The 26,361-nt window shown below is 41.9% G+C and overlaps 1 protein-coding gene across 4 annotated transcripts in view; it reads right to left on the bottom strand.

Moving 5' to 3' along the window:
* The window catches only part of LOC139566853 (long-chain-fatty-acid--CoA ligase 1-like), a 50,582-nt gene that overhangs the window by 3,115 nt on the left and 21,106 nt on the right, over positions 1 to 26,361 (bottom strand). For all 4 annotated transcript variants that reach the window (XM_071388175.1, XM_071388177.1, XM_071388178.1 and 1 more), the window contains exons 3-19: positions 16,639 to 16,753; positions 14,547 to 14,611; positions 14,148 to 14,249; positions 13,560 to 13,659; positions 12,981 to 13,156; positions 12,722 to 12,754; positions 12,476 to 12,527; positions 11,841 to 11,914; positions 10,519 to 10,596; positions 9,602 to 9,736; positions 8,908 to 9,042; positions 5,835 to 5,930; positions 5,188 to 5,260; positions 4,840 to 4,928; positions 1,635 to 1,751; positions 780 to 923; positions 447 to 548 (exon numbers count right to left, since the gene is read on the bottom strand). In XM_071388175.1, the coding sequence (XP_071244276.1) occupies positions 447 to 548; positions 780 to 923; positions 1,635 to 1,751; positions 4,840 to 4,928; positions 5,188 to 5,260; positions 5,835 to 5,930; positions 8,908 to 9,042; positions 9,602 to 9,736; positions 10,519 to 10,596; positions 11,841 to 11,914; positions 12,476 to 12,527; positions 12,722 to 12,754; positions 12,981 to 13,156; positions 13,560 to 13,659; positions 14,148 to 14,249; positions 14,547 to 14,611; positions 16,639 to 16,753 (1,686 nt within the window). The remainder of the gene's footprint in view (positions 1 to 446; positions 549 to 779; positions 924 to 1,634; positions 1,752 to 4,839; positions 4,929 to 5,187; positions 5,261 to 5,834; positions 5,931 to 8,907; positions 9,043 to 9,601; positions 9,737 to 10,518; positions 10,597 to 11,840; positions 11,915 to 12,475; positions 12,528 to 12,721; positions 12,755 to 12,980; positions 13,157 to 13,559; positions 13,660 to 14,147; positions 14,250 to 14,546; positions 14,612 to 16,638; positions 16,754 to 26,361) is intronic.

A 26,361-nucleotide genomic window follows, 5' to 3' on the forward strand; every position in this document is an offset into this window, starting at 1 on the left:
GGTGATTGAGTCTGACAACTTGTTGGGCCTTCCTCTGACACCGCCTAGTATATAGGTCCTGGATGGCAGGAAGCTTGGCCCCAGTGATGTACTGGGTCGTACGCACTGCATCTGTAGCGCCTTGCAGTCGGATGCCGAACAGTTGCCATACCAGGCAGTGATGCAATCGGTCAGGATGCTCTCGATGGTGCAGCTGTAGAACTTTGAGGATCTGGGGACCCATGCTAAATCTTTTCCTTCTCTTGAGGGGGAAAAGGCGTTGTCGTGCCCTCTTCCCGACTGTCTTGGTGTTTGGTCCATGAGTTACTGTAGAGGCTCTTCAAGCTGCAATTACATTTTTCTGAGGACAACACCTGTTGAAGTTTAAGAGGATGGACTGTGGAACTTAGCCACTGAATACACTGTTAGTTGATGGTAAATCTGCCATACCACTGAAGCTAGCTAACCTTGCTTGCGCACATCTCCAAATAAGAACCCTCGATGCCCTTCTTCTTTGCCCATCCTGGTAAGAAGTCTGGATCAGGCACCACAATGCCCACCAGGCATGCCTGTGCCAAACAAGACATTTTCAAACATTTATCTTCTTACAATTCATAAGCATTTATACTAATTTACAAATGTATCAACATTTACAAGCAGTGGCTTATACATGAAAGTCATAAGTGTAACCCAAACAAGTTTCAGTTCGATGGTGAATACAGCCACAACAAACGTTATGCACGTACATACCCAACCACAAACAAAGTGCATCAATAGAAAGTATTTGGTTTGTCACACACCTGCAAGCTATCGCCATGGACAAAGATCTGGGCCACCGGGTCGCTCCGGATGTAGATGTTCTCGACCTTCTCCGGGGCAATGTACTCTCCTTGAGCCAGCTTGAAGATGTTCTTCTTCCTGTCCACGATCTTCAGAACGCCATTCTGAAAGTACAGTAAACAAACTAAACTCAGTAGTGAGCTACATCAGATTTAGCCCCATTAGTACTCTTAGTCAGTCATAGATTGAGGCCCAATAGCAGGGGTGGGCCAGTGTCTGCTGATCTCTTTTTCCTGGTACTTATATCATCATCATCATCTAAGCAGGGTCAGTCCTGATCGATCCCTGGATGGGATACCAGATGCTGCTGGCAGTGGTGTTGAAGCGCTAAGGAGATCCAATGCCCCAGGGCAGTGAAGGGGACATTGCCCTGCATAGTGTGCCGTCTTTCGGATGGAACGATAAACGGGTGTCCTGACCCTATGGTCATTAAAAATCCCATTGCAATTACCGTAAGAGTACAGGTGTTAGCCCCATTGTCATGGCTAAATTCCTAACCTGGCCCCATTCCATCAGCCACCTAATCATCCCCTATATTCCTAATTGGCATATTTCACCTCATGTGTGGTGAGCGTTCTGGCACAACAACTGTCACTGTGCAAGCCCCACCAGAGGACAATTGCCATACGCTGCCTTATAGGCTAGCTCAGTGTTTCCCAATCTTGGTCCTGGGGACCCAAAGGGGTGTACATTTTTGTTTTTGCCCTAGCACTAACACACTTGATTCAACTAATCAAGTCACCATCAAGCCTAAAAAAAAATGACCAGAATTGAGAAACACAGAGGTAGCTGAATGTAGAGTTGACAGTACTTACAGGAAGCCACTTCCCAATGTCTCCCGTGTGGAGCCAGCCATCCTGATCCAAGGCCTCCATTGTCTTCTCCGGGTCATTCAGGTAGCCCTTGAATACGTTTGGTCCTTTTACACACACCTGCAAAGAAGCAGAATTTTATACACAAATACAAACATGAGACCAGGCTACACACCCACCTCAAAGGCTATTGATAAAATTGTGAAGTATCAAAGCAAGCTCTCGAGTGGCGCAGCAATCTAAGGCACTGCATCTCAGTGCAAGAGGCATCACTACAGTCCTTGGTTTGATTCCAGGCTGTATCACATCCGGCCGTGATTGGGAGTCCCTTAGGCCGACGCACAAATGGCCCAGCGTCGTCCGGGTTTGGGCGGGGTAGGCCGTCATTGTAAATAAGAATATTCTTAACTTACCTAGTTAAATAAATGTTAAAGAAAATAATTCAACTGGGAAAACCCCCATCCCAATAAAGCAAGCTAGAGAAGACCCATCTCAGTATTCCAGTAGGTCCCAATACATGCGTTAAAGAGATCAATGGAAGGCAGACCAAGGACGCTGCCTTTGGAGGTCATTCAAAAAACCTTATCTAACAATGTGGATATTCATCAAATCCGTCATGATTAATGTGTTCTAGCAGGCACATAATGTGGTTACTAAAGTCTGATTTGGCCAATTTTTTGTTGCATAATATTTAGAAGTTTGTACAATAGGGTTTAGAAAACAGACTACATGACCAAATGTACAGTTTAAGTTGACATACATCTTAGTCAAATACATTTAAACTCAGTTTCACAATTCCTGACATTTAATCCTAGTAAAAATGTCCTGTCTAAGTCAGTTAGGATCACCACTTTATTTTAAGAATGTGAAATGTCAGAATAATAGTACAGAGAATGATTTTTCAGCTTTTATTTCTTTCATCACATTCCCAGTGAGTCAGAAGTTTAGACACACTCAATTAGTATTTGGTAGCATTGCCTTTAAATTGTTTAACTTGGGTCAAACGTTTCGGGTAGCCTTCCACAAGCTTCCTACAATAAGTTGGGTGAATTTTGGCCCATTCCTCCTGACAGAGCTGGTGTAACTGAGTCAGGTTTGTAGGCCTCCTTGCTCTCACACGCTTTCTCAGTTCTGCCCACAAATTTGAGATAGGATTGAGGTCAGGGCTTCGTGATGGCCACTCCAATACCTTGACTTTGTTGTCCTTAAGCCATTTTGCCACAACTTTGGAAGTATGCTTGGAGTCATTGTCCATTTGGAAGACCCATTTGCGACCAAGCTTTAACTTCCTGACTGATGTCTTGAGATGTTGCTTCAATATATCCACATGATTGTCTTTCCTCATGTGAAGTGCACCAGTCTCTCCTGCAGCAAAGCACCCCCACAACATGATGCTGCACTTCAACACTTAATCTGTCTAAACAATTGTTGGATTACTTGTGTCATGCACAAAGTAGATGTCCTAACCGACTTGCCAAAACTATAGTTTGTTAACAAGAAATATGTGGAGTGGTTGAAAAACAAGTTAATGACTCCAACCTAAGTGTATGTAAACTGACTTCAACTGTATATGGATACCTGTTCGTCAAGCATCTCATTCCAAAATCATGGGCATTAATATGGAGTTGATCCCCCCCTTTGATGCTATAACAGCCTTCACTCTTCTGGGAAGGCTTTCCACTAGATTTTAGAACATTGTTGCAGGGACTTGCTTCCATTCAGCCACAAGAGCATTAGTGAGGTCAGGCACTAATGTTGGGCAATTAGCCTGGTTACAGTCAGCTTTCGAATTCATCCCAAAAGTGTTTGATGGGTTTAGTTCAGGTCTCTTTGCAGGCCAGTCAAGTTCTTCCACACCAATCGACAAACCATTTCTGTATGGACCTTGCTTTGTGCACGGGGGCATTGTCATGCTGAAACAGGAAAGACCCTTCCCCAAACTGTTGCTACAAAGTTGGAAGCACAGAATCGTCATTGTATGCTGTAGCATTAAGAGTTCCATTCACTGGATCTAAGGGGTATAGCCAGAACCATGAAAGACAGCCCCAGACCATTATTCCTCGCGTTCTCCTGGCATTTGCCAAACCCAAATTTGTCCTTCGGACTGCCAGATGGTGAAGCGTGATTCATCACTCCAGAGATCGAGTTTCCACTGCTCCAGAGTCCAATGGCGGTGAGCTTTACACCACTCCAGCCGACGCTTGGCATTGCGCATTGTGACCTTAGGCATGTGTGGGGTTGCTCGGTCATGGAAACCCATTTCATGAAGCTCCCGACGAACAGTTCTTGTGCTGATGTTGCTTCCGGAGGCAGCTTGGAACTCGGTAGTGAGGGTTGCAACTGAGGACAGACGGTTTTTACGCACTACGGCACACCGCAGTCCCAATCTGTGAGCTTGTGTGGCCTACCACGTCGCGGCTGAGCCGTTGTTGCCACTAGACATTTCCACTTCACAATAATAGCACTTACAGTTGACTGGGGAGCTTTAGCAGGGCAGAAGTTTTACGAACTGACTTGTTGGAAAGGTGGCATCCCATGACGGTGCCACGTTGAAAGTCACTGAGCTCTTCAGTAAGGCCATTCTACTGCCAATGTTTGGCTATGGAGATTGCATGGCTGTGTGCTCGATTTCATACACGTGTCAGCAATGGGTCTGACTGAAATAGCTGAATCCACTCATTTGATGGGGTGTCCACATATACCATTTATAAAAAAGTATGTTTGCTAACTTGGATAAGTTCAGATAAGCTAGTAGCATAGCTAGCCATATAGAAATCGATTGTGGTATTTTAAGTCGTTTTTAAGTGTAATGCAGTTGATTGGTGACGATGACATGAACATGTATTGGAGTTGATAGGCTAATTTTGATGGGTGGCAATGAGGAAATTCTGGATCTATCCCCACCAGGGGGGACCCATGTGTGGAATTTCCATGGTGTTTACATTGTTTTGGTCGAACTCTAAACATCTCTTTACCGCATGTATTAAAGCCTTACCACTGCACTTGGCCCTTATCTTTCAATGTTTGCAGATCAGTAAGGTGGAAGCTTTACCACTATAGTGCTTATACCCACTCAGACCCTTCAGATATGCTAACATCGACTGGTTAGGGCCAAGGGGGAGGGACAGGAAGCAATTTGAGATTGGCTGTTTCAATCAAAGGCACGCAAGAAACCAAGGTGGGACTTCCAATGGTCTTTACACCTCACCTCTCCTTCCCCATTGGCAGCAAAGTAGTTCATCTCAGTCACGTCTGCCAGCTTTACATAGTTGCAGGGCAGTGGAGCCCCCACATGACCTGGGCAGAAAGAGATGCGTTGTCACATTCAGTAACACTTTTTGTCTGTTCTTTCATAATGTCAACAAGCTTTCATGAAGATTCCAGTGAGCCACACAAGACAGACGTAAAACTGTTCTTAAATCATTGTAGAATCAGAGTGTAGAGCGGGTGTAGAGCCATTTATGTGACTTGTTTGTTGGATTAAGCATGTGGTGGTATGCGTTGTGTGATGTGGTAGTAATTGAATGTGTCGGTAACGCTTGAATGTGTGTATTACCTGCTGTCCAGTCCCCAGGCACGGACATGGTACACCCGGCTGTGCACTCAGTCTGACCATAGCCTTCGTAAAACTGTCAAGTAGAAGCACCAGACATTGATTTGAAAGCACTGTAATGGAGTAACTTGTGTTTCTGATGCTAGTATTATCCTTCTTCAGCACCACAGCAGGCTAGTTGGGTAGGAGGTTGATTCCTAAGCATGAAGTGATTGTTTTGACTGATAGAAAGAGAACATTATTGAACAAACAGGAAGTGTCAAAAGAGGGAGCTACTTCTCTAGGGTAGGAAAAGGGCTATATTCCGATTCTCTACCTCTCCCCCCAAAGAGTGCGCCTGTAAACTCACCCTAAAGGATTTAAAAGGAAATGAATAGTGTGTTGGATATGGGTGAAATTCCTTCCAGCCATGCTTGTACCAATCCAATGCTTTTAAATGCATGAGGGGGAGTGAATGAGTGCACACCTCTTTAGAAGGTTAAAGAATTAGAATGCAACCAGGCTCTGCATCCAAATTCTCTGGGAAAGGGGGCATTTGTGCACTCTTCCCCACACATTTAGAAGCATTGGATTGGTGGAAGCATGGACGAGAGTTTATCCTTTTGTTCACCTGTCATTTAAATTTGTAAATCAATGAAGGGAAGTCTCACCTGGCAGCCAAGTGCGGCACGAAGGAACGTCAGGACGGTTGGAGAAACTGGGGCCGCTCCTGTGATCATCAGCCTCACACGACCACCAAGACTGTTCTGGAGAGCACAAAGGAGGAAAGACGTTGACATCCATGGTTGTACCTCACAATAAACCAGCGATTCTCAAATTTGGGTCGAGGGAGGTTTTGAGTGGGTCGCATGTGTCGAGTAATTTTCTTTAATATATTTTTTGGTAAATGAATGAAAAAAATACTCAAGCCTGAACTTAAACCAGGTAGAAAGTGTGTAGAAATTATGAATTTACATTTTTAAATAATTAGCAGAGACATTTTTGGTTGATTTTCTGGTCTCAAACCAGTGAGTTTATTAACCTTCAAGAACAGTGGCGACCCATTTTGAACCCCACCAGTTCTTTTAATGTTGCCTGTTTTACATGTCACATACCTGATAGCAAACAACTTTTTAAATAAATAAATAAATAAATCATTGAGTCAATAAAGCCGCATACAAACATGGTCTCTTTTTTGCTTTCTTGAGTAAGGCAGCTCCAAAATGCAGATGTTTCAGCCTCGCTCAGTGCTTTCTGTGGTGGGGCAGCCAGCGTAAAATATGGAGTGTAGGGGTTGGTAATGTTCTCTAGTTGCGACGTGATTGGCTCAGTGTTCTGTCACTGATAGGGACACTACGTCACCGCAAAATCTACGGGGAGTGCTCAAGCCCCTTGGGTGCTACCATAAAGTTACATTAAAAGTGCCCATCCATGGCAGCTCAAGGTCATAAGCCACAGATAAAAAAATCACGTTATATTTACCGTAGCTTTGATTGGACTGATCATGTCAACATAAGTTTAAAAATCTTAACTAGCAAGCTAGCAGTCATCATGAATCAAGTCGACAATCTACTGGAAAATCCATTTAAATCCTTGTTATAGGAAGAGAAATTATAGATAAAACCTATCGGTGCTCATTGGTCATAAACATTACACAACAAGTTGGAAATCGCAAATTCAACAATGAGTGGTTTAGGAGGACTCGGTGGCTAACTGCAAGCATTGCAAAGCAATCACTAGCCTGCTATTCAGTGGAGTGGGTGTGTGGTCCAAATCTGGGTTTAAGGGTCTCTTCCAAGCTTAAAAGGATAAACATTCAACATTGGCCATGCTGTCAATCCAGCAGGACTTCTGCCGCACTCAAAACTCAGAAATCTCAGACTTCAGTGAGTTCAAGACAACTGGGACCTCTAGGGGAAAAAAGAGCTCAGACTGGGAAAATACGTTTTGAACGGTAACCCAACTCGGAATTTCAAGTCGGGAACTCTGGCCTCTTTCTAGAGCTCCAACCTGAAGAGCACCGACGTCATGATTCGACCTGTCGTCGCCCCCCCCCACCCGAGTTCCCAGTTGTCTTGAAAGCACCATAAATCCAGAGAATGCCAGACTTTGATGACAAAATTTGCCCACGAAGAACCGCCACACCATCTTCCTGTTCAAGTGAGCACAGCACACAAGGTGAGTACAAAAATGTCTTGTATGCTGCATAAATTATGTATTATGCCAGGGAGATATGAATACTGCAGCTAAGAAAGTAATACTAAGTGTGTTGTGATCTGTTAGTAGCCCATGTGCCTCACCCTAATAAGTTGGTCCCTTTTCCGCTCATAATTTAGCCTACTGGTCCGACGTGGTGGTGCACATGTAGCCTGTTTTAGAGAAATGTCATCATAGAATATTTTAAGAGCTTTCATTGTATGCTTATATGCCTCCTTTTGTAATCATACGGTTCTTAATTGGTGTACAGGGAGAACACTAACGGCCCATGATCTGAATTCTGTCTCTGTACATTTCAAAAGTGCTGAACAAAGATATTTTGACTACATCCATCCTAGCTCATTGTTTGCAATCCGTAATTGAAATTACGGATTGCCTCTTATCTGCTCGTCGTCCCCTTATGCCATAGTTTGTACATCTCAATTGTCAGTAGAAACCACATTTGTTTAAGTAAGTCGGCCATATCAGCTATGTTTTTTTAAAGGCAGTAAATGAGGCTGAATGAACTGTTTCGCTGCCAGACAAGGCTCTGCTGATAGCCAGGTGTAGCAGTGGTAAGGTTTTGGGACTGCTGTTGGGACAGCTTTATTTATTTATTTAGGCCAGTTTGCGGGCACCGTTTGTCACCGTTATAGTGCAATTTATGTATTGTTTAGGGGCTTTGCTGTCATGCATAACAAAGATTCCGACCAAGATTTACATGCTAAAATCACCACTGATCAAGAATATGGGTAAAATGTAATAACTGACAACAAAAGTGGTGGGAATGTTGTTCCCATGTAATCTAATTTCTACATTTAATAGCAATATAGCATTTAAAACAGACAAAAAATATATAAACGTAACATGTAAAGTGTTGGTCCCATGTTTCATGAGCTGAAATAAAAGATCCCAGAAATGTTCCATATGCACAAAAAGCTTCTCTCAAGTTGTGCAAAAATTTGTTTACATCCCTGTTAGTGAGCATTTCTCCTTCGTCAAGATAATCCATCCACCTGACAGGTGTGGCATATCAAGAAGCTGATTAAGCCTTGGGCCTTGTGCTGAGGACAAAAGGCCACAAAACAAAATACAGTTGAGGGAGTGTGCAATTGGCATGCTGACTGCAGGAATGTCCACCAGAGCTGTTGCCAGAGAATTTAATGTTAATTTCTCTACCATAAGCCGCATCCGATGTTGTTTTAGAGAATTTGGCAGTATGTCCAACAGGACTCACAACCGCAGACCACATGTAATTTAGCATGTGCATTTTTCCCCACCAATCAATCAGTTAAGGGTTGCATTATAATACTTCATACAAATTTGCCATGATGGAAAATGCTAATGTGTGGCACTTTCTTACCACCAAATTGTTTTACCATTAACCCTAGTCTTTATAATACCCACATTCCTAACTAAATGAAAAAACACCCTAACCTTAACCCTCACCCAGAACCCGAAACCTAAACTTAACTCAAACTTAGCTCACAACATTAAAGTCAACATTGTCCTTTCTAGCACGACCATCTGGTTCCTATCCATGGGTACCTGGACTTTTTGGAAGATGAGCTTGTCCCACAAGCTGTCCTTCCTGACCACGCCATTCATCATCTCCGCATGCTTCCTCCTGGAGGCAAAAACCAGCAGCCACCTCTTCAGTGGCGTGTTGGCCTGTCCAAAGATCTATGAAGGAGAGAGAAAATAATATCTTATTTGTCCATCTTGCAAAGGACATTTGTCTTTTGCCCTGCTCCCAACCTTGTGCCTCCAACAAGGGCAAGACTGGAGTGGATGGGTAGCTACAATCTGTAAAGCAGCAGCCCGTTGGTTGACAGTTCAGTTTGCTCTTTTATTGCCCAGCCCAGGATTTGAACCAGCGACTGTTCGGCTACTGGTCCGCCTGTCTGACCTCTAGGCTACATACCGCCCCTTCTCCAAAGAGAGTATTCAACAACATATCAAACCCCAAAGCAATCTAGGCCACTGAGTTTTTTGAGACCTTTGTGGTTGAATTCAGTCCAACACGCCTTTAAATTGTTTATGAAGCATCTTGGTTTACAAACCTTTGCCCACACCCACCCATGCTTTAAATAAGGGTTCGATACACATGTACAACTGTTCTAAGAAATGTTTGTATTCGTCTTTTGTGCATGTCCAATTCAAATAAATCGAGCTACTGGTACTAAGTGATATGGTCATATTATTGTTGAAAACATCCCTCAGGGTCTACAGTATATCTGACCTTGTCAAACATGCGGTTGAGCAGGCGGGGGACCACAGGGAAGACTGTGGGCTGCAGGGTCTTCAGGTCGTCCATCAGGAGCCGGATGTCCCCCTGAAAGTAGCCAATCCGGGCACCGTGCACCAGGATCACTCCCTGGAGAGCGGAGGAGGTGTGAGAAGGAGGCAGACGAAAAGGAAGAGTGTCCGTTAACTGCCAAGTACACGTGTCAAATATGTTCAATATATTTTAGGTGATTTTGCTTAGAGTTCACACTTGTGACTATTCCATTGGTTCCATGGTACCGGGAAAACTAAATCAAGCTAAGCCCAAGTATGACATTTTGTGTATTAAACAGGGGCAATTTTTAATTGCTACATCCATTTTTGGACTTTTAAATTAATGGTACACACACACGAAGAATATAATGCCTGATGCGCTTAGTCCAACTATCATACCCCATCAGAACCCAAAATACAAGCTTGTTTTACTCTGTAAATAAAGAAAATGTACTATATAGCCACAAAACAAGGTTAAAACTATAATGTTGATACCATGGAAGATCAATCCTTGCATCCATAGCCGTCTATGAATTTGAGAATGATTTAATTTCTACAGCCCCATCCCTCAGCTTTTTACAGAACCAGGGGTGGGGAGACCGCTTTGTTATTGTTTATACTGCTGATTGCCGCTTTAAGGTCAAATATACAATATGTTTATATCCTGAAGCACACCCTAAAATTATTTTGTATGTTTTTTTCTTTCTTACAATAGTTGTGCACTGGGCCTTCACTAGTCCTGTATTAGCAGACCGATACAAGCAACAACAAAAAAATAATCTGTCTCCCCTGTCGAAACAAAACCGCCTTCGTATTAACAAGGGTGAAATGAAACGAGGGGTTCCTGCTTCTCCTCATTCTATCAGTTTCAGTACGTACCTCCACCACCCTCTCAAACATGTGTGCTAGAGGTAGGTAGGACATGTGAATGTCGTGGAGGTTCAGCATGCAGTGCACCTGCGGAAGACACACGCACGTCAGGCATTGCATTACCTCAAAAACCTTCTCAAACATGTGGGCCATTGGTAGGACGGAGATGAGCACATCTTAGTGCTGGGCTTGAGTATGCTCTGAGTAGACACTGGGCGGAAAAATACATGGAATGGAAAAAAGGAAGAGGGAACGGATAGGACAGACAGGAAAGTCAACACGAAGATTGAGGAACAAAAAGCAAAAAAAATAAATAACTGGCTTGATTTTAAAGGGCATTTAGCAGGGAGGCGGTAAAGCTTGGAAAATAGCAGCTTTATACAGTGTGGAATACAACAGTACATATTAAAATGACACTAAGCATAATATATATTTTTTTACTTAACTAGGCAAGTCAGTTAAAAACAAATTCTTATTTACAATGACGGCCTGGGAACAGTTCAGGGGCAGAACGACAGATTTTTACCTTGTGAGCTCGGGGATTCGATCTAGCAACCTTTCGATTACTGGCTCAATGCTCTAACCACTAGGCTACCTGCCGCCCCATAATAAGTCCCCATTTTGTTTTACTTGCCCGTCTAAGGCAGAGGCAAATGTTAAGATAAAAAAATTGCTGTTTTTAAGCCAGGTTTGTTATTGCAAATAAGAAATTGTTTTCCATTGTTCCCAGGTTGAATAAATTCTACTTACTGTTATAAGAAAACACTTCTCTGATGTGTTAGCAACCTCTTTTGTGATGCTATCTACACCAAAACACCCATCATAACACATAGGCTGCATTTACACAGGCAGCCCAATTTGGATATTTATGTGTATAATGTATAATATGTGTTCTGATTGGTCAAAAGACCATGTTAGCAAAATATCAGAATTGGGCAGCCATAGACAATACTCGAGTACAAAACTTGATTTGTTTTTTTTATACGTGTCAGCTGCTTGTTATTGCGTTTACACACCTTGCTAAGATTCTCGTGTTAGTTCTCCAACTGAGAAGATTGCAGACTAAGGAGCTTCGGTTTGAAGGACTAACTTTGGGGGTCTCTCGGTTCTTAAACTAGTATCCCAATGCCCCAAACAAGGCTTTTTATGAGAACAAAAACAGTATGCAATCTGCTTTCTGTGAGAATATGCAGAGTGGCTAAATTTCAAATAGGTTGTCATGCAAATCACATGTCATGATGCCTATATTTCTTTTGATATTCACAATTCACTTACATTTCCTGTGATACGCCATTCAGGGAACAAATTAATCAAAAGGGTGGTTAGTTTACCTCTGTTATCTTGATGAACGCAGCGCAATTGGCGATAACATTGCCATGTGTAAGCATTCCACCCTTTGGGTTTCCTGGGAGTGAAAGAAAACAAGTGACCGTTTATTAAATCTTGATGGTTAGATGCGTCACGTTTCCAGTACGCAATATCACTAATAAAAGAGTCAGTAATTAACGTGTGTGGGAGTCTCCATTCATGGAAACACACAATGGATTAGTACTGTTTTTCATCAACTGGATCATTTGTCACATGCGCCGAATAAAACAGGTTTAGACCTTACCGTGAAATGTTTACTTACAAGCCCTTAACCAACAATGCAGTTCAATAAATAGAATTAAGAAAATATTTACTAAATAAACTAAAGTAAGAAATAAAATAAAAAGTACCACAATAATGAGGCTATATACAGGGGGTACCGGTACCGAGTCAATGTGCTGGGGTACAGGTTAGTCGAGGTAATTTGTACATAGGTAGGGGTAAAGTGACTATGCATAGATAATAAACAGCGAGTAGCAGCAGTGTAAAAACAAAGGGGCTTTATAAAATACATTTGATTGTTTTAATGTGCGATATCTAAATTGTGAAATACAGAGTAATGACATGAAAGCAGAATTAATGCACACCACAAACACACCTGTGGTTCCACTAGTGAAGCAGATGAGTGCCAGGTCCTCTGGTGTTGGGGGCTATAGCAGACCAGAGATTTAAGAGCATCTAGTAGCACGTTACTTTAACAGTACAGACATATCAGATACTCATACAAATAATATAGTAAAGACAGAATAATAACCTATTACTTACTTGTTTCTTTGGGATTCATTAAAAAAAAATCACCACTGTTTGAATTAATCGCAATATGGATTTGTACAGTCCTACTTACCAATGGCTGCTGGTGGTGGGCCTTGCCAACAGCCTGAGGGTGACAAAGAAACCATGACACAATTCAGTTTCATTTTCCCCGCATTGAAACATTAGCTCACTACCATAAGAAAACATAGCTGGGAAAAGCATAATCAAATAAAACTAGAGAACATAGATCAAAATGAGCACTCTGGTTTTCTCAATGAGCCTCTGGATAAGAGCCTTTGCTAAAACGCATCTACTGTAAACATAGAAGTACATGACATTTTAGAGCTTACCTCCACATCCTTCAGGCTAAGGATCTCGATGCCGCTCTGCTGTCCGCGGGCCACAAGCTCCTCGTCGAAGGCCTCCATGAGCACGATGGTCTTCAACGTGTGCTCCTTGCCGCTCACGCAGTCCAGGATGAGCCGCACTTTGTCCACCAAGTCACAGATCACCGTAGAGATAGCGGCTGAAAACATGGGATGGCACTGGGTTATTTGGCTTTTTTTATGGTCAACTGTTATTTTTGAATGTTCTGTGACGGTCGTAATGGTGCGAGGTATAGTCCTGTCTTTTTCCCTGAGAAATGTACTTAGTTACACATAAATGTAATGTTTTTGTAGAATGCCTACAACAGTGACAACCATGACTTGTCATCTAAATGACGGATTACATTTATTTGACGTTTTCTGCGTTATTGTGAGATTTCAGTGCTTTATAAACTTATGTTCAAATGATTGCCATAATCTAGAGGGCTTTGCCTGTTCTAGCAATTCTATTTCTATGGAAAAGTCTAGGGGTTGATTTTGGATATCAGTCCGCACTAGTGTGACCTTGTTCCAAATGGCGTTTGTGGTTGCCCTGTGACATACCTTGCTCGATGATGTATTCAATGGCCTCGAGGCCTAGCGTGTCATACAGTGGTACACACACCAGGGAGTATGTGTAACAGGCCAGCTCTGAAATGGTCCACTGTAGGAGAGGACATGGATATCATCAGTACAGGGGTGAAAATTTCCCGCCGGGTCCAAAATCATTCTTGCTAAAAGTATATACTATGTACAATCCATACTATTTATTATCGACTGTTTAGTAAATATGTATCCAGTAAGCAACAAATATCAACATCCTTATATACTGAGGTGTCACCTCAGACTATAAGCTGTTGTCAAACACACCTGGGTCTGAAAAGACAATGCTCTTTCTCAATAGTGTGGAGCAAATTCATACTAGATGAAAAGCCAGAATATGACATCCTGGAAATTCAAATTCATACTAGATCCTAGTCAAAAAGCTTAGTACATTTTTGAAATATTACATAAACTTTATTTTTAGTATACACAAGTACAGGTACACGCAGCCAGTGAATACGCAAAAGGGGATGTGTGCACAAGTGAAAGCAAGAGTGTGTGTAAGAAAGAGGGCGAGAAAGAAGAATTGTTGCTGCTCATTCCTCTTACCTCTGGCCTGTTCTGGGAAAAGATGCCGATATGCTTGTCTCCAGTCTGGGAGTGCCCTCTGTGGAGAAGAGCTGAGCCAATGCACTCGGCTTTGTCTGCCACCTTCACAAAACAAATAGCAAAGATGCTCAGCTTTTTCCCCATTTGAACAACCATACCGGTTTGAGGGAATTCACTGATATGAATTTCAAAAAAGGTAAAAAAATATCAATATAAAAATTGGCACATCGCTCATTTATTAATGGCGTATATATCCAATTCAGTTAATTGTTAAAAACTGACTGACTGAAGAACAAACTAATTAAGAAAATAAGCTGTAAAATGTCTAAAGTCTGTTGCTCAGAGAAACCAACTGGAACTACTTTTTCCATCTAACCAAAAATTGGTAGTATAGCTCACCTCTCGGTATGACAGCCACTGGTAAGGCTGGTTGGGTTTTCTTGATCCTAGACAGGGCCCATCATCTGGAAAGTAAAAGACAGTGCCCTGGTGATAAACTCACTGCGGTTCTCTACATGCTTTCTAATGGAAAACCATGGTCCTTATACAATATTCTTCTCACAACTTAATATAAGTGTTTTTAGATGTGTGTATTGCTAAAAATTACTCCAGTGTTGGCCCTCAAAACATAAGCATTTTGCTGCACCTGCGATAACGTGCAAATCTGTGTACGCGACCAATACACATTGATTTGATGATGAACCACAAGTCAGTTACAACCAGCCCGGGGTTAAAATACTATTTGAAATAATTTCAAATACATTGTCTGTGCTTGATTGAGCTTGCCTGGTGAAATGGAACATCAATTTTGTGCATGATACAAGTAATTTTTCCAACAATTGTTTAAAGACAGATTATTTCACTGTATCACAATTCCAGTGGGTCAGAAGTTTACATACACTAAGTTGACTGTGCCTTTAAACAGCTCGGAAAATTCCAGAAAATTATGTCATGGCTTTAGAAGCTTCTGATAAGCTAATTGACATCATTTGAGTCAATTGGAGGTGTACCTGTGGATGTATTTCAAGGCCTACCTTCAAACCCAGCGCCTCTTTGCTTGCCATCATGAGAAATCAAAAGACAATCAGCCAGGAACTCAGAAAAAAATTTGTAGACCTCCACAAGTCTGTTTCATCCTTGGGAGCAATTTAAGCGCCTGAAGGTACCACGTTCATCTGTCCTAACAAGTCTGAAAGTATAAACACCATGTGACCACGCAGCCATCATACCGCTCAGGAAGGAGACGCATTCTGTCTCCTAGAGATGAATGTGCTTTGGTGTGAAAAGTGCAAATCAAACCCAGAACAGCAGCAAAGGACCTTGGGAAGATGCTGGAGGAAACGGTACAAAAGTATCTATATCCACAGTAAGACGAGTCCTATATCGACATAACCTGAAAGGCCGCTCAGCAAGGAGGAAGCCACTGCTCCAAAACCGCCATAAAAGCCAGACTACGGTTTGCAACTGCACATGGGGACAAAGATCGTACATTTTGGAGAAATGTCCTCTGGTCTGATGAAACAAAAATAGAACTGTTTGGCCATAATGAACATCGTTATGTCGTTATGGTTTGGAGGAAAAAGGGGGAGGCTTGCAAGCTGAAGAACACCATCCCAACCGTGAAGCACAGGGGTGGCAGCATCAGGTTGTGGGGGTGCTTTGTGCGCGAGGGACTGGTGCATCACTAGATGGCATCATGAGAAAGGACAATTATGTGGCTATATTTGAAACAACATCAAGACAGTCAGGAAGTTAAAGCTTGGTCACAAATGGGTTTTCCAAATGGACAATGACCCCAAGCATACTTCCAAAGTTGTGGCAAAATGGCTTAAGGACAAAAGTCAAGGTATTGGAGTGGCCATCACAAAGCCCTGACCTCAATCCCATAGAAACATTTTGGGCAGAACTGTAAAAGCGTGTGCGAGCAAGGAGGCCTACAAACCTGACCCAGTTACACTAGCTCTGTCAGGAGGAATGGGCCAAAATTCACCCAACTTATTGCAGGAAGCTTGTGGAAGGCTCCCTGAAACATTTGACCCAAGTTTAAATTGTTTAAGGCAATGCTACCAAATACTAATTGAGGGTATGTAAACTTCTGACCCACTGGGAATGTGATGAAAGAAATAAAAGCTGAAATAATTCTCTATTCTGACTTTTCACATTGTTAAAATAAAGTGGTGATCCTAACTGACCTAAGACAGGGAATTTTTACTAGGATTAAACGTCAGGAATTGTGAAACAGTTTAAATGTATTTGACTTAGAAGTTTACGTACACCTGACTTCAACTGTATATCTCCCTCTCTCAACTGTATATTTTTCAAATGAACTATCAAAATATTGATTTACTAATACAGTTGCTTACTTTTAAGAGTATTTCTTGTCTGTTTCTGCATGCCTGTTGTCCTTTGTGTCTATAACTCAACTAAATAAAGTTATTTAAAAAAAATAAACCCCCAAAAACATTGTGTTTGTTTGTGGAAGAGTACTCACTGGACACCCGCATGCCTCGGCGGAATACCTCGTACATGGTCCGTGCGTCACTGTAGTAGTGCGTCATGTGCTCGTCGTTGTTATTCAGAATGGACCGCCTGACGTAACCGTCACCCTGTGAGGAGAGCGAGGCATTGTTAAGAAGTTGGGTTTTAAGAATGTTTTGAAATGCAAATTGCATTTCGCATCGAACAGTATGTGCCACTGAAATAACTGATCCACTTAGAACTGGGGTGGACAGGACAGTCTTACCCTGTGAGGGCTGGTGTGTGTGCAGACTTCTGTTCTAGCCAAGCAGCAACACAACTAATTCAAATAATCTTCAATTAAGAATTTGGTTATGATTAAGCTTGGCTGGAACAAAGGCATGCATCCACATCGGTCCTTGCAGGGGGAAGATTTATTGCCCATCACTCAATCAGAGCAGTTTTAATCAATCTTGGTCCTGGGGCCCACAGGGTGTGCAGGCTTTTGTTCCAACAGTATGAACACCCGATTCAATTAATCAAGGGCTCGATCCATTGAAATGAAAATGTTACTGCTGGGCAGGAACAAAATGCTTGCTCACTGTGTGTATCCCAAGGACCATGGTAAAAAAATAACTGAAAGAATCAGTTAGTCTGAACAAAGGCAACAACTGTTTTTACCACGCTTCTTAACTTCCTGCATTCAAACCAACCATGAACATGTGTCGCAAGTCTTAGCTAAAATAGAGAGTAACTATGTTTGTCATGCTCTCTGTGTAACCCTTGTGTTAAAATATTGCAAGTGGCATAGCAGCTACACTCAGGAATCACTTTTAGGTAACTTGCTGAAATGCCGAACATCCAAAAGGCACTCCCCAGATCTTATTTTGGCCACAATGGAGACAATTCAGGCTGACTTGACAAAGACACACTTGATTATCGTGGTTGTGTGCCATATTTATAATGGCAGTTCGGTCACGTGACCTTTCTTATGGATACCTAAAAAGTATTCTATGGAGCAAGAGAATCAGCACAGATTTCAGGTTATTTACTTGGCTGCAGAATGGTTTAGTGCAAAACAATGGGTAAGGTAAGACCCATGTTAGCATTCTCCAAATAGCATGGGTTCACATTTTATTAGTCATATGTATGGAAAACACATGTTATACGTCACCAAACGAAACACTTGAAAGTTACTTCGACATGGAACAATAATAAAAGATATGAATAGAAAGTAAATGGCATAAAGTATAATACAGGAAGGCAAAATTTATAGTCCAATATTTACATGTGTATTGGAGAAGGATGGGGTAAGTATATAAATTGAGCATGCTTGAGCGTTCTGCTCCAGCCATTACCACAAGCCCGTCCTCCCCAATTAACTGTGCCCTAGACACTGAGCCAAGGCCAGTTTTGTATTTGGTTAAGGTCTGAATTGTTGTGTAACAACCTAGATCTGTTCCTACAGGGAACTTCTACCCAGAGTGAGATGGGAGGCTGATAAAATTATCTTCCACACAGAGTAAAAAAACAAGGCTACCATAGACAACGGAGTACCATAGAGCTCGCACATAGTGCGACAACGTAACCTAGCCCACTAAGCCAGGCTAACCAATGACAGAGGACTGTTGGACTACAGACACAGCTAAGAAAACTGCACTACCCAGGTCTACAGCCCTGTTAGGTCACTCACTCAACTCCTTAAATGCAATAGACAGAAACAAAAATCAGGCAACCCTGTACTTTAAAAACATACATTGGTATGTGTCTTTATGGGGTATTTTGTGTAGATTGTTGAGGATTTAGAAATGTATTGAATACATTTTAGAATAATGCTGTAATGAAACAAAATGTGGAAAAGGGCAAGGGGTCTGAATATTTTACAAAGGCACTGTATATACACACACAAAAGTATGTGGACACCCCTTCAAATGAGTGGAGTCACACCCGTTGCTGACAGGTGTATATATAAAAAAAGAAAAGAAAAGAAGAATCGAGCACACAGCCATGTAATATCCATAGCCAAACATTGGCAGTAGAATGGTTTTACTTTAGAGCTCAGTGACTTATTTTAGGCATAGGTCGACAACATCCGGTGAAAATTGGAGGGCGTGCAATTCAAATAATTGTAATATTAAAACATACAAGTATCTTATATAATTTAAAAGCTTAAATTCTTGTTAATCTAACTGCGTTGTCCGATTTACAGTAGGCTTTACAGCGAAAGCATACCCTGCGATTGTCTGAGGACGGCGCCCCACATCAACATATTTTTCAACCAGCACAGGCTTCATAAAAATAATTAAATTTAAATAAAAAAAAAATCACAAGTAGCGATTAAATAAATCGCTTACTTTTGAAAATCTTCCTGTTTGCAATCCCAAGGGTCGCAGCTACAACATGAATGCTCGTTTTGTTAGATCAAATCTTTCTTTATATCCCAAAAAGTATGTTTAGTTGGCGCCATCAATTTCAGTAATCCACTCGTTCAACATGCAGACAAAGGAGTCCAAAAAGCTACCGCTAAACTTTGTTCAAACAAGTCGAGCTCCATTTTTATTTAATCCTCAGGTATCCTAAAATGTAAATAAACTATAATATTTCATACGAAAAGTAGTATGTTCAATAGAAAAGTAAAATTAGTAAGCGCGCGTCCTCTTCCTCGCACGCCAACAGACGGGTATTGTACCGGGAGGCTATGTACAAAAACTCAAATTCTTGCTAGTTTTGAAGAAACAAGCCTGAAACCTTTCAAAGACTTGACATCTAGTGGAAGCCATAGGAATGGCAATCTGGGAGCTGGAATTGCATAGGACCCATAGCTTCCCATTATAAGAGCCTGGGAGCTAAAAATAAATCTGGTTGGTTTTTCTTTGGAATTTCATTTGCCATATCAATTGTGTTAGTCTCAGACATTATTTTAACATTTATTAACATCAAAGTGTGTTCTATCCAATGCTACCAATTATATGCATATCCTGGCTTCTGGGCCTGAGTAACAGGCAGTTTACTTTGGGCACGTCAGTCAGGCGGAAATTCAGGAAAATAGACCCTAGCTCTAAGAAGTTACTTCACTAGGGTAGGGAGCAGCATTCAGAATTGGATGAAAAGCGTGCCCAAATTAAACTGCCTGCTACTCATGCCAATAAGCTAGGATATGCATATAATTAGTAGATTTGAATAGAAAACTCTAAAGTTTCCAAAACTGTTAAAATAATGTCTGTGAGTATAACAGAGCTGATATGGCAGGAAAAACCAGAGGAAAATCCAACCAGGAAGTACTATTATTTTGAAAGGCTGTTTTTCCATTGAAAGCCTATCCACCATACAAAGTCTTAGGACCCAGGTCACGAGCTGTGTCTTCCTCTACATGTGGCCAGTCTTTAGGCATTGTTTCAGGCTTTTACTCTGAAAAATTTGGGAGATACAGCACTTTCAAATCACTGGCCAGTGGAAATTTCCAGCCATGAGTCCTCCGCCTGATTGGGAACGCACCCTTGTTTCTCTTTTTCTATTGGACGAAGCTTTTGTCCGGTTGAAATATTATTGATTATTTATAACAAAAACAACCGGAGGATTGATTTTAAACATCGTTTGGCATGTTGACTAACTTTTATTTTACTTAAAATAAAAAAATCTGGCCTTGAGCATTCTGATTACTGGACAAAACGCGAACTTAAGAGGTTTTTGGTCATAAGAGAGACATTATCGAACAAAACAAACATTTGTTGTCTAACATGGAGACCTGGGAGTGCCACCAGATGAAGATCAAAGGTAAGTGATTAATTTTAATGCTATTTCTGACACCTCTCCTTGGTAGTAAAATGGCAGGACGTTTGTGGCTAGGCGCAGACCTAACATAATCGCAAAGTGTGCTTTCGCCGTAAAGCCTTTTTGAAATCTGACACAGCGGTTGCATTAAGGAGAAGTTTCTTTATTCGTATGTTTAACACTATCGTTTATCAATGTTTATGATGAGTATTTCTGTATTTGATGTGGCTCTCTGCACTTTCACCTTATGTTTGAGACAATGCATTTCTGAACATAACGCGCCAATGTAAACTAAGATTTTTGGATATAAATATGAACTTTATCGAACAAAAGATACATGTATTGTGTAACATGAAGTCCTATGAGTGCCATCTGATGAAGATTAAAGGTTAGTGATTCATTTGATCTCTATTTCTGCTCTTTGCGACTCCTCTCTTTGGCTGGAAAAATGGCTGTATGGTTCTGTGACTAGGTGCTGACCTAACATAAATCGCAAAGTGTGCTTTCGCAGTAAAGCCTTTTTGAAATCGGACACTGTGGTTGGATTTACAAGTGTATCTTTAAAATGGTGCATAATACTTATATATGTTTGAGGAATTTTAATTATGGGATTTCTGTTATTTTGAATTTGGCGCCCTGCAATTTCATTGGCACCATCATAGGGTGCCACCATTCAATGTTACATTTCTGCCATGCTAGAGCTGCCCCGGTCAACTGTAAGTGCTGTTATTGTGAAGTGGAAATGTCTAGGAGCAACAACAGTTCAGCCGCGGAATGTGATCCGAGTGCTGAAGCGCGTAAAAATAGTCTGTCCTCAGTTGCGATACTCACTACCAAGTTTCAAACTGCCTCGAAGCAACGCCAGCACAAGAACTGTTCGTTAGGAGCTTCATGAAATGGGTTTCCATGGGCGAGCAGCCGCACACAAGCCTAAGATCACCATGTGCAATGCCAAACGTCGGCTGGAGTGCTGTAAAGCTCACCGCCATTGGACTCTGGAGCAGTGTAAACACGTTCTCTGGAGTGATGAATCACCCTTCACCATCTGTCAGTCTGACAGACTGATCTGGGTTTGGCGGATGCCAGGAGAACGCTACTTGCTCTAATGCAAACTGTAAAGTTTGGTGGAGGAGGAATAACCATGTTTTTCATGGTTCAGTGAAGGGAAATCTTAACGTTACAGCATACAATGACATTTTAGATGATTCTGTGCTTCCAACTTTGTGGTAACAGTTTGGAGAAGACCCTTTCCCGTTTCAGCATGACAATGCCTCCATGTACAAAGCGAGGTCCATCCACAAATTGTGTGTCAGGATCGGTGTGGAAGAGCTTAAAATGGCCTGCACAGAGCCTTGACCTCAACCCCATCAAACACCTTTGGGATGAATAGGAATACCGACTGTGTGCCAGGCCTAATTGCCCAACATCAGTGCCCGACCTCACTAATGCTTGTGGCTGAATGGAAGCAAGTCCCTGCAGCAATGTTCTAAGATCTAGTGGAAAGCCTTACCAGAAAAACAGAGACTAAGGGGAACCAACTCCATATTAATGCCTAAGATTTGGAATGAGATGTTCAACAAGGTGGTGTCCACATACTTTTGGTCATGTAGCGCAATTCAAATCAATATTCTCAAAAACAGTCCTGCAGCATTAGGTAGCCTAGTGGTTAGAGCATTGGGCCAGTAACCGAAAGGTTGCTCGATCGAATCCCCGAGCTGACATGGTAAAAATCTGTCGTTCTTCCCCTGAACAAGGCCGTTAACCCACTGTTCCTAGGACGTCATTGTAAATAAGAATTTGTTTTTAACCGACTTGCCTAGTTAAATAAACAATTATTTGTTTTGCGTAATGAGGGTGGGGGAACTGTACAGTGTGTACATCAACTTGAATCCAAACTCCTTCCCTCTATTGATACTAACTCCTCATTCCCGATAATTTCCCTCCAGGGACCAGAAATTGGCCCATGTACTCTAATATACCAGCTTCCCCCTTCGGGCCTGTCATGCCAAATAATGTCCCCTGGCCAAATAGTGTCCCCCTCTACGTCACAATGGGATTTGATGAGTTCAAACTTCTGTTGCTAGGGCTGTTGCTAGAAATTGCAACATTCTGACTGGATTACGTAATGAACCAAAGCGCCCGTTGCTATGCTGGTTGCTTGGTTACCTCGTAGCGGTCACGAAGGAAGGAGGTTCTACTTCACCTCAGAAGCGCTCGATCAGTCCTCGCAAAATTATTACATGAGCTGTTTTTAAATAGATTTTATATTGACATTGCTAGTTACTTATTTACCTCAGCTAAATAGCTAAACATCTGTCTGGCTAAGTTAGCTTGCTAGTTATTGTAGCTGCTTTCTGTTCGTATGTATAGTAGCTTGCACTTTAATGTCATTTCTTTCATCTTTCCAACTAACGTTAGGCGAAGTACTATGAAGGCACCACTGATCGAGAAGAGGCGCAAAATTCGTAGCGGGGCAGAGAATTTCACAATTCAGGGTAACGTTAAGCAGTTCATTTATATTACAGTTACTGTTAAGATAAATCCTACAACCATTTTTCATCTAGCTAACATTAGTTGGTCATCTACATGTTGCTACCTAACTTTATAGGTCTGTCACATTGAGGTAACGTAATTAATTAATCAAATGGACAGGTGTAAACAATTATGGTAACTCCAACTGCCCTTAATAGGTGTCACTAGGTGAAAGAGACCCATAAAGAAAGAGAGCAAGAAAGAGGTGAGGAGTGAGAGCGAGAGCAACAAAGCAGTGCAAATTTACTTAGAAATTAGTATTTCAACAACTCTTGTCTTCAAACTTGGTAGGCAATCACATGTACCTATGGGGGAAGGATGGCCAGCCACACAGGAGGGCGATTTTCACTAAGGACAAGGAGGCTGTGCTGACAGATGCATGCTGGACATTTAATATGAAATATATTTGTTATCAATCAAGATGAGACTGAACATCAACAAGGCACAGGATAAGCAGAGCGAAAGACTTGGTTTGGAAGAAGGACGAAAGGAAGGAGAGACCTGGGAAACCTCACTGCTCTTTAGCTCCAAGCTGGGGTCATCATCCGTTAAAGTAAATATTTAAAATTCTCAGATAACTATTTGAATTTGCACACAAAATAACCAAAACTAGCTTCAGGTTTTCCTAACACTGACATTTCTCTTCATAAGGGTTACCTCGGTGGAAGCCAAAAACCTTCTCCAGTTGGAGCAGTTGGACGGTCGACCACAAAGCCCTGACGCCCTACATTTCGGTGAAGCCCGTGAGACAAAGTACGTTAAGCTTTGGTTGACATTTAAGCAAAATTGGTGGTTATGCTGAGCTCATAAAAATGTACCTCCTAAAGTCATTTGGAGAGAAATTTAAGACAGTCAACTGTCCGAGCCACCCAGGAAGTATCCCATCCACCAGAGCCAGTGAGTTCGGATGAGTCTGATTCTCTGTGCTCTGAGTCGGAAGGGGACCAGCTTGAGGTAGGCTATACCTCAAGTACATATCTCCCCTTCATAACACTGCACTAATCCATCAAATGTTCTTACAGGTGGCTTGCGTCAGACTGGAGGAACAGGGGCAGGTAAGTCCAGTCATTGGATTAGAAGACATTAGTGAGGTTCTCATCACTAGTGTCCAAAAGGGACAGTTAAGGCCAGCTGCTCTCTGTGGCCGGATGCAGGACCTTCGGGGGGGGGGGGGTCATTCTTCCGTCACACCCCTGGTTAGACAATTGATCATGCTCAAGCTCTTTTGCAGGTGCAGCATCCAGAATTAGGGGGCCTCCTCACAGTGAGCGGCATCGCCATGCTGTCAGCAGTACCAACACTGGCTCAGGGGTTTGTCCAGGTAGTCAATCTCAAGGCTAACCACTGGGTCACAGTAAGTAACCGTCGCTGCCAGGTAGGTATGTGGTGGTGTATGACACCAGTGGTCATGACACCACCCCAGAGTTTCTCACAACTCACCTCTCCCTTATCTTTTCCAGGGACCTCTGTGACTGGAGTGGCTGACAGACCGGCAGTAGAAAAGGGGGCACAGATTGTGGGCTGTTTGCCATTGCAAACACTTACTCTGCAGAGATGAGGAACGCTCCATGGCACGATACCATCAGAAATCCATGAGAAAACATTCTCTTGTTTTCAGGCTGGGCACCTGGCACCAGTTCCCAGTCCCGATTCCATTCCCCGTCCAGGAAATGCGGTTTTCATGTGTGGTTGTCAGTGTGAGTGAATTTGTCTGTTCATCGTCCGTCATCTGTTTTTGTCTGATATTTCCCCCACACTTGTTTTCACTGCTTGGCCAGCTCTCCACCTCAAGACGGTAGGTATTTTACTACATTGCATCTTGTTGTATATTGTATGTTATTGTAAATAACCTTAATAACATGTATTGTATAAAGATGTGTTTTATTGCAGACATTGGCTGTGAAGTTGGTAAGTATATAGCATATGTATTTGTCTTGTATTCTAAGTAACGTTTACAAGCATGTAAATATTTGTATATTTTTCCATTTGTTTGCTGATAAATATTTGAAACTTGCTCAAATTGGCTGTAAATGTACACATTTGCATATGAAAATGTATTCATTGCAAGAAATTCTCAATTGACTGAAATTGACAGTTCAATTGCCCAATTACTTACTGGTCCTTAACCCCTTCTCCCTAACCATTCATCTTTTGTGTCCAATTCCAAATCAACATTTTAGGCCAGGGTTGGTATGGAATTGGACATTGGTTTCTAGTTAGTGTTTGCATATCTGGAGGTTCTAGATTTGTGTATGTATTATGGCATAAGTCTCCCAGAGTCCATTACACAGCAGGGCTGAGTAATCACCATATTGCTTCATTTATCCAAGCCCCATCAGGTCAATCACTACAAAGAGTGGGGGTTAAAGGCCTCAATTATAAACAAAATCCTTCTCGGCCTGTACCTTGACGTGGTCAGAGGGCTTCCAACTAAACCAGGCCCACGTTATTGAACCCATGACTGATATTGGCTGCCTGTCGAGGGCGAGTGACAGGAAGAACTAGCCGCAGCACCTGATCAAGCAATCTCGATTCTGCCCCATTTCTCATCCTTTAACTCTCTCTCCCTGCAGATGAAATTCTACATCTGGTGACTCCTGATTGTTGGGCAATCTTCCCATCCCCATCATCTCAAGCTACTGTTATTGTCATGTTATCTGCTAATGAAGTTTGATAGCCGTATCATACAGGGCACATATTGTGAAATACACTGATGAACTAAAAAACCACTAGCACTGCAAACACTCAGAACAAAGAGAGCAGGAGTGCTCCCTTCCAAGACTGCATGTTGAGAACAGACAGGCAGAACCTCCCAACCACACAGCACCCACCTCTTTATTCCACACACCAGAATGAAGTATTTCAGTCTGATTGCCATGTGTACAAAAAAAATCTAAAAATAAATTACACCAAAAAACGATCAACGTTTGTATTAAAATCAGGTTGCCATGTTGGTTTTCACAGCTGTTTCATAGTGTTCATTATTGTAAGGTGTCCTTTGATGGTATTTATGGAAGTTAGCTGACTTTGTGATCTGTAAGATTAAAGTTACTTACGTGTCAAGCAGATTACACGTTTTGCCATTTCTGAAATGTGGCAACGTTTAAGACATGGATTTCATGTAATAATGTTAAGGTACCAAAAAGTAGTTAGAATTTTTCCCCCATTATATTAGCTAAAAAAAACTGATTAAACAGCAGAATTGTCGTGGAAATCAGCCTTGTTTACATAGCGATGAAGAAAAGAATGTAATTTAGGCTTGAATGAGATCAAAATTCTAAAATCATTAGGTCGTCACGCTGTTGATATAGCAACGGACACTAATAGTTTGTTGAATCCCATTGTGACAGAGGGACACTATTTGGCATGACAGGCCCCCACTATTAACCAAATTGGGATCATTCTATGCAAAAATATTTGCACATGGCCAGTCAGTTTCTGCAGCCGTGAACCT

The sequence above is a fragment of the Salvelinus alpinus genome, chromosome 39 (assembly GCF_045679555.1).
Source record: "Salvelinus alpinus chromosome 39, SLU_Salpinus.1, whole genome shotgun sequence".
Taxonomy (NCBI): Eukaryota; Metazoa; Chordata; class Actinopteri; order Salmoniformes; family Salmonidae; genus Salvelinus; species Salvelinus alpinus.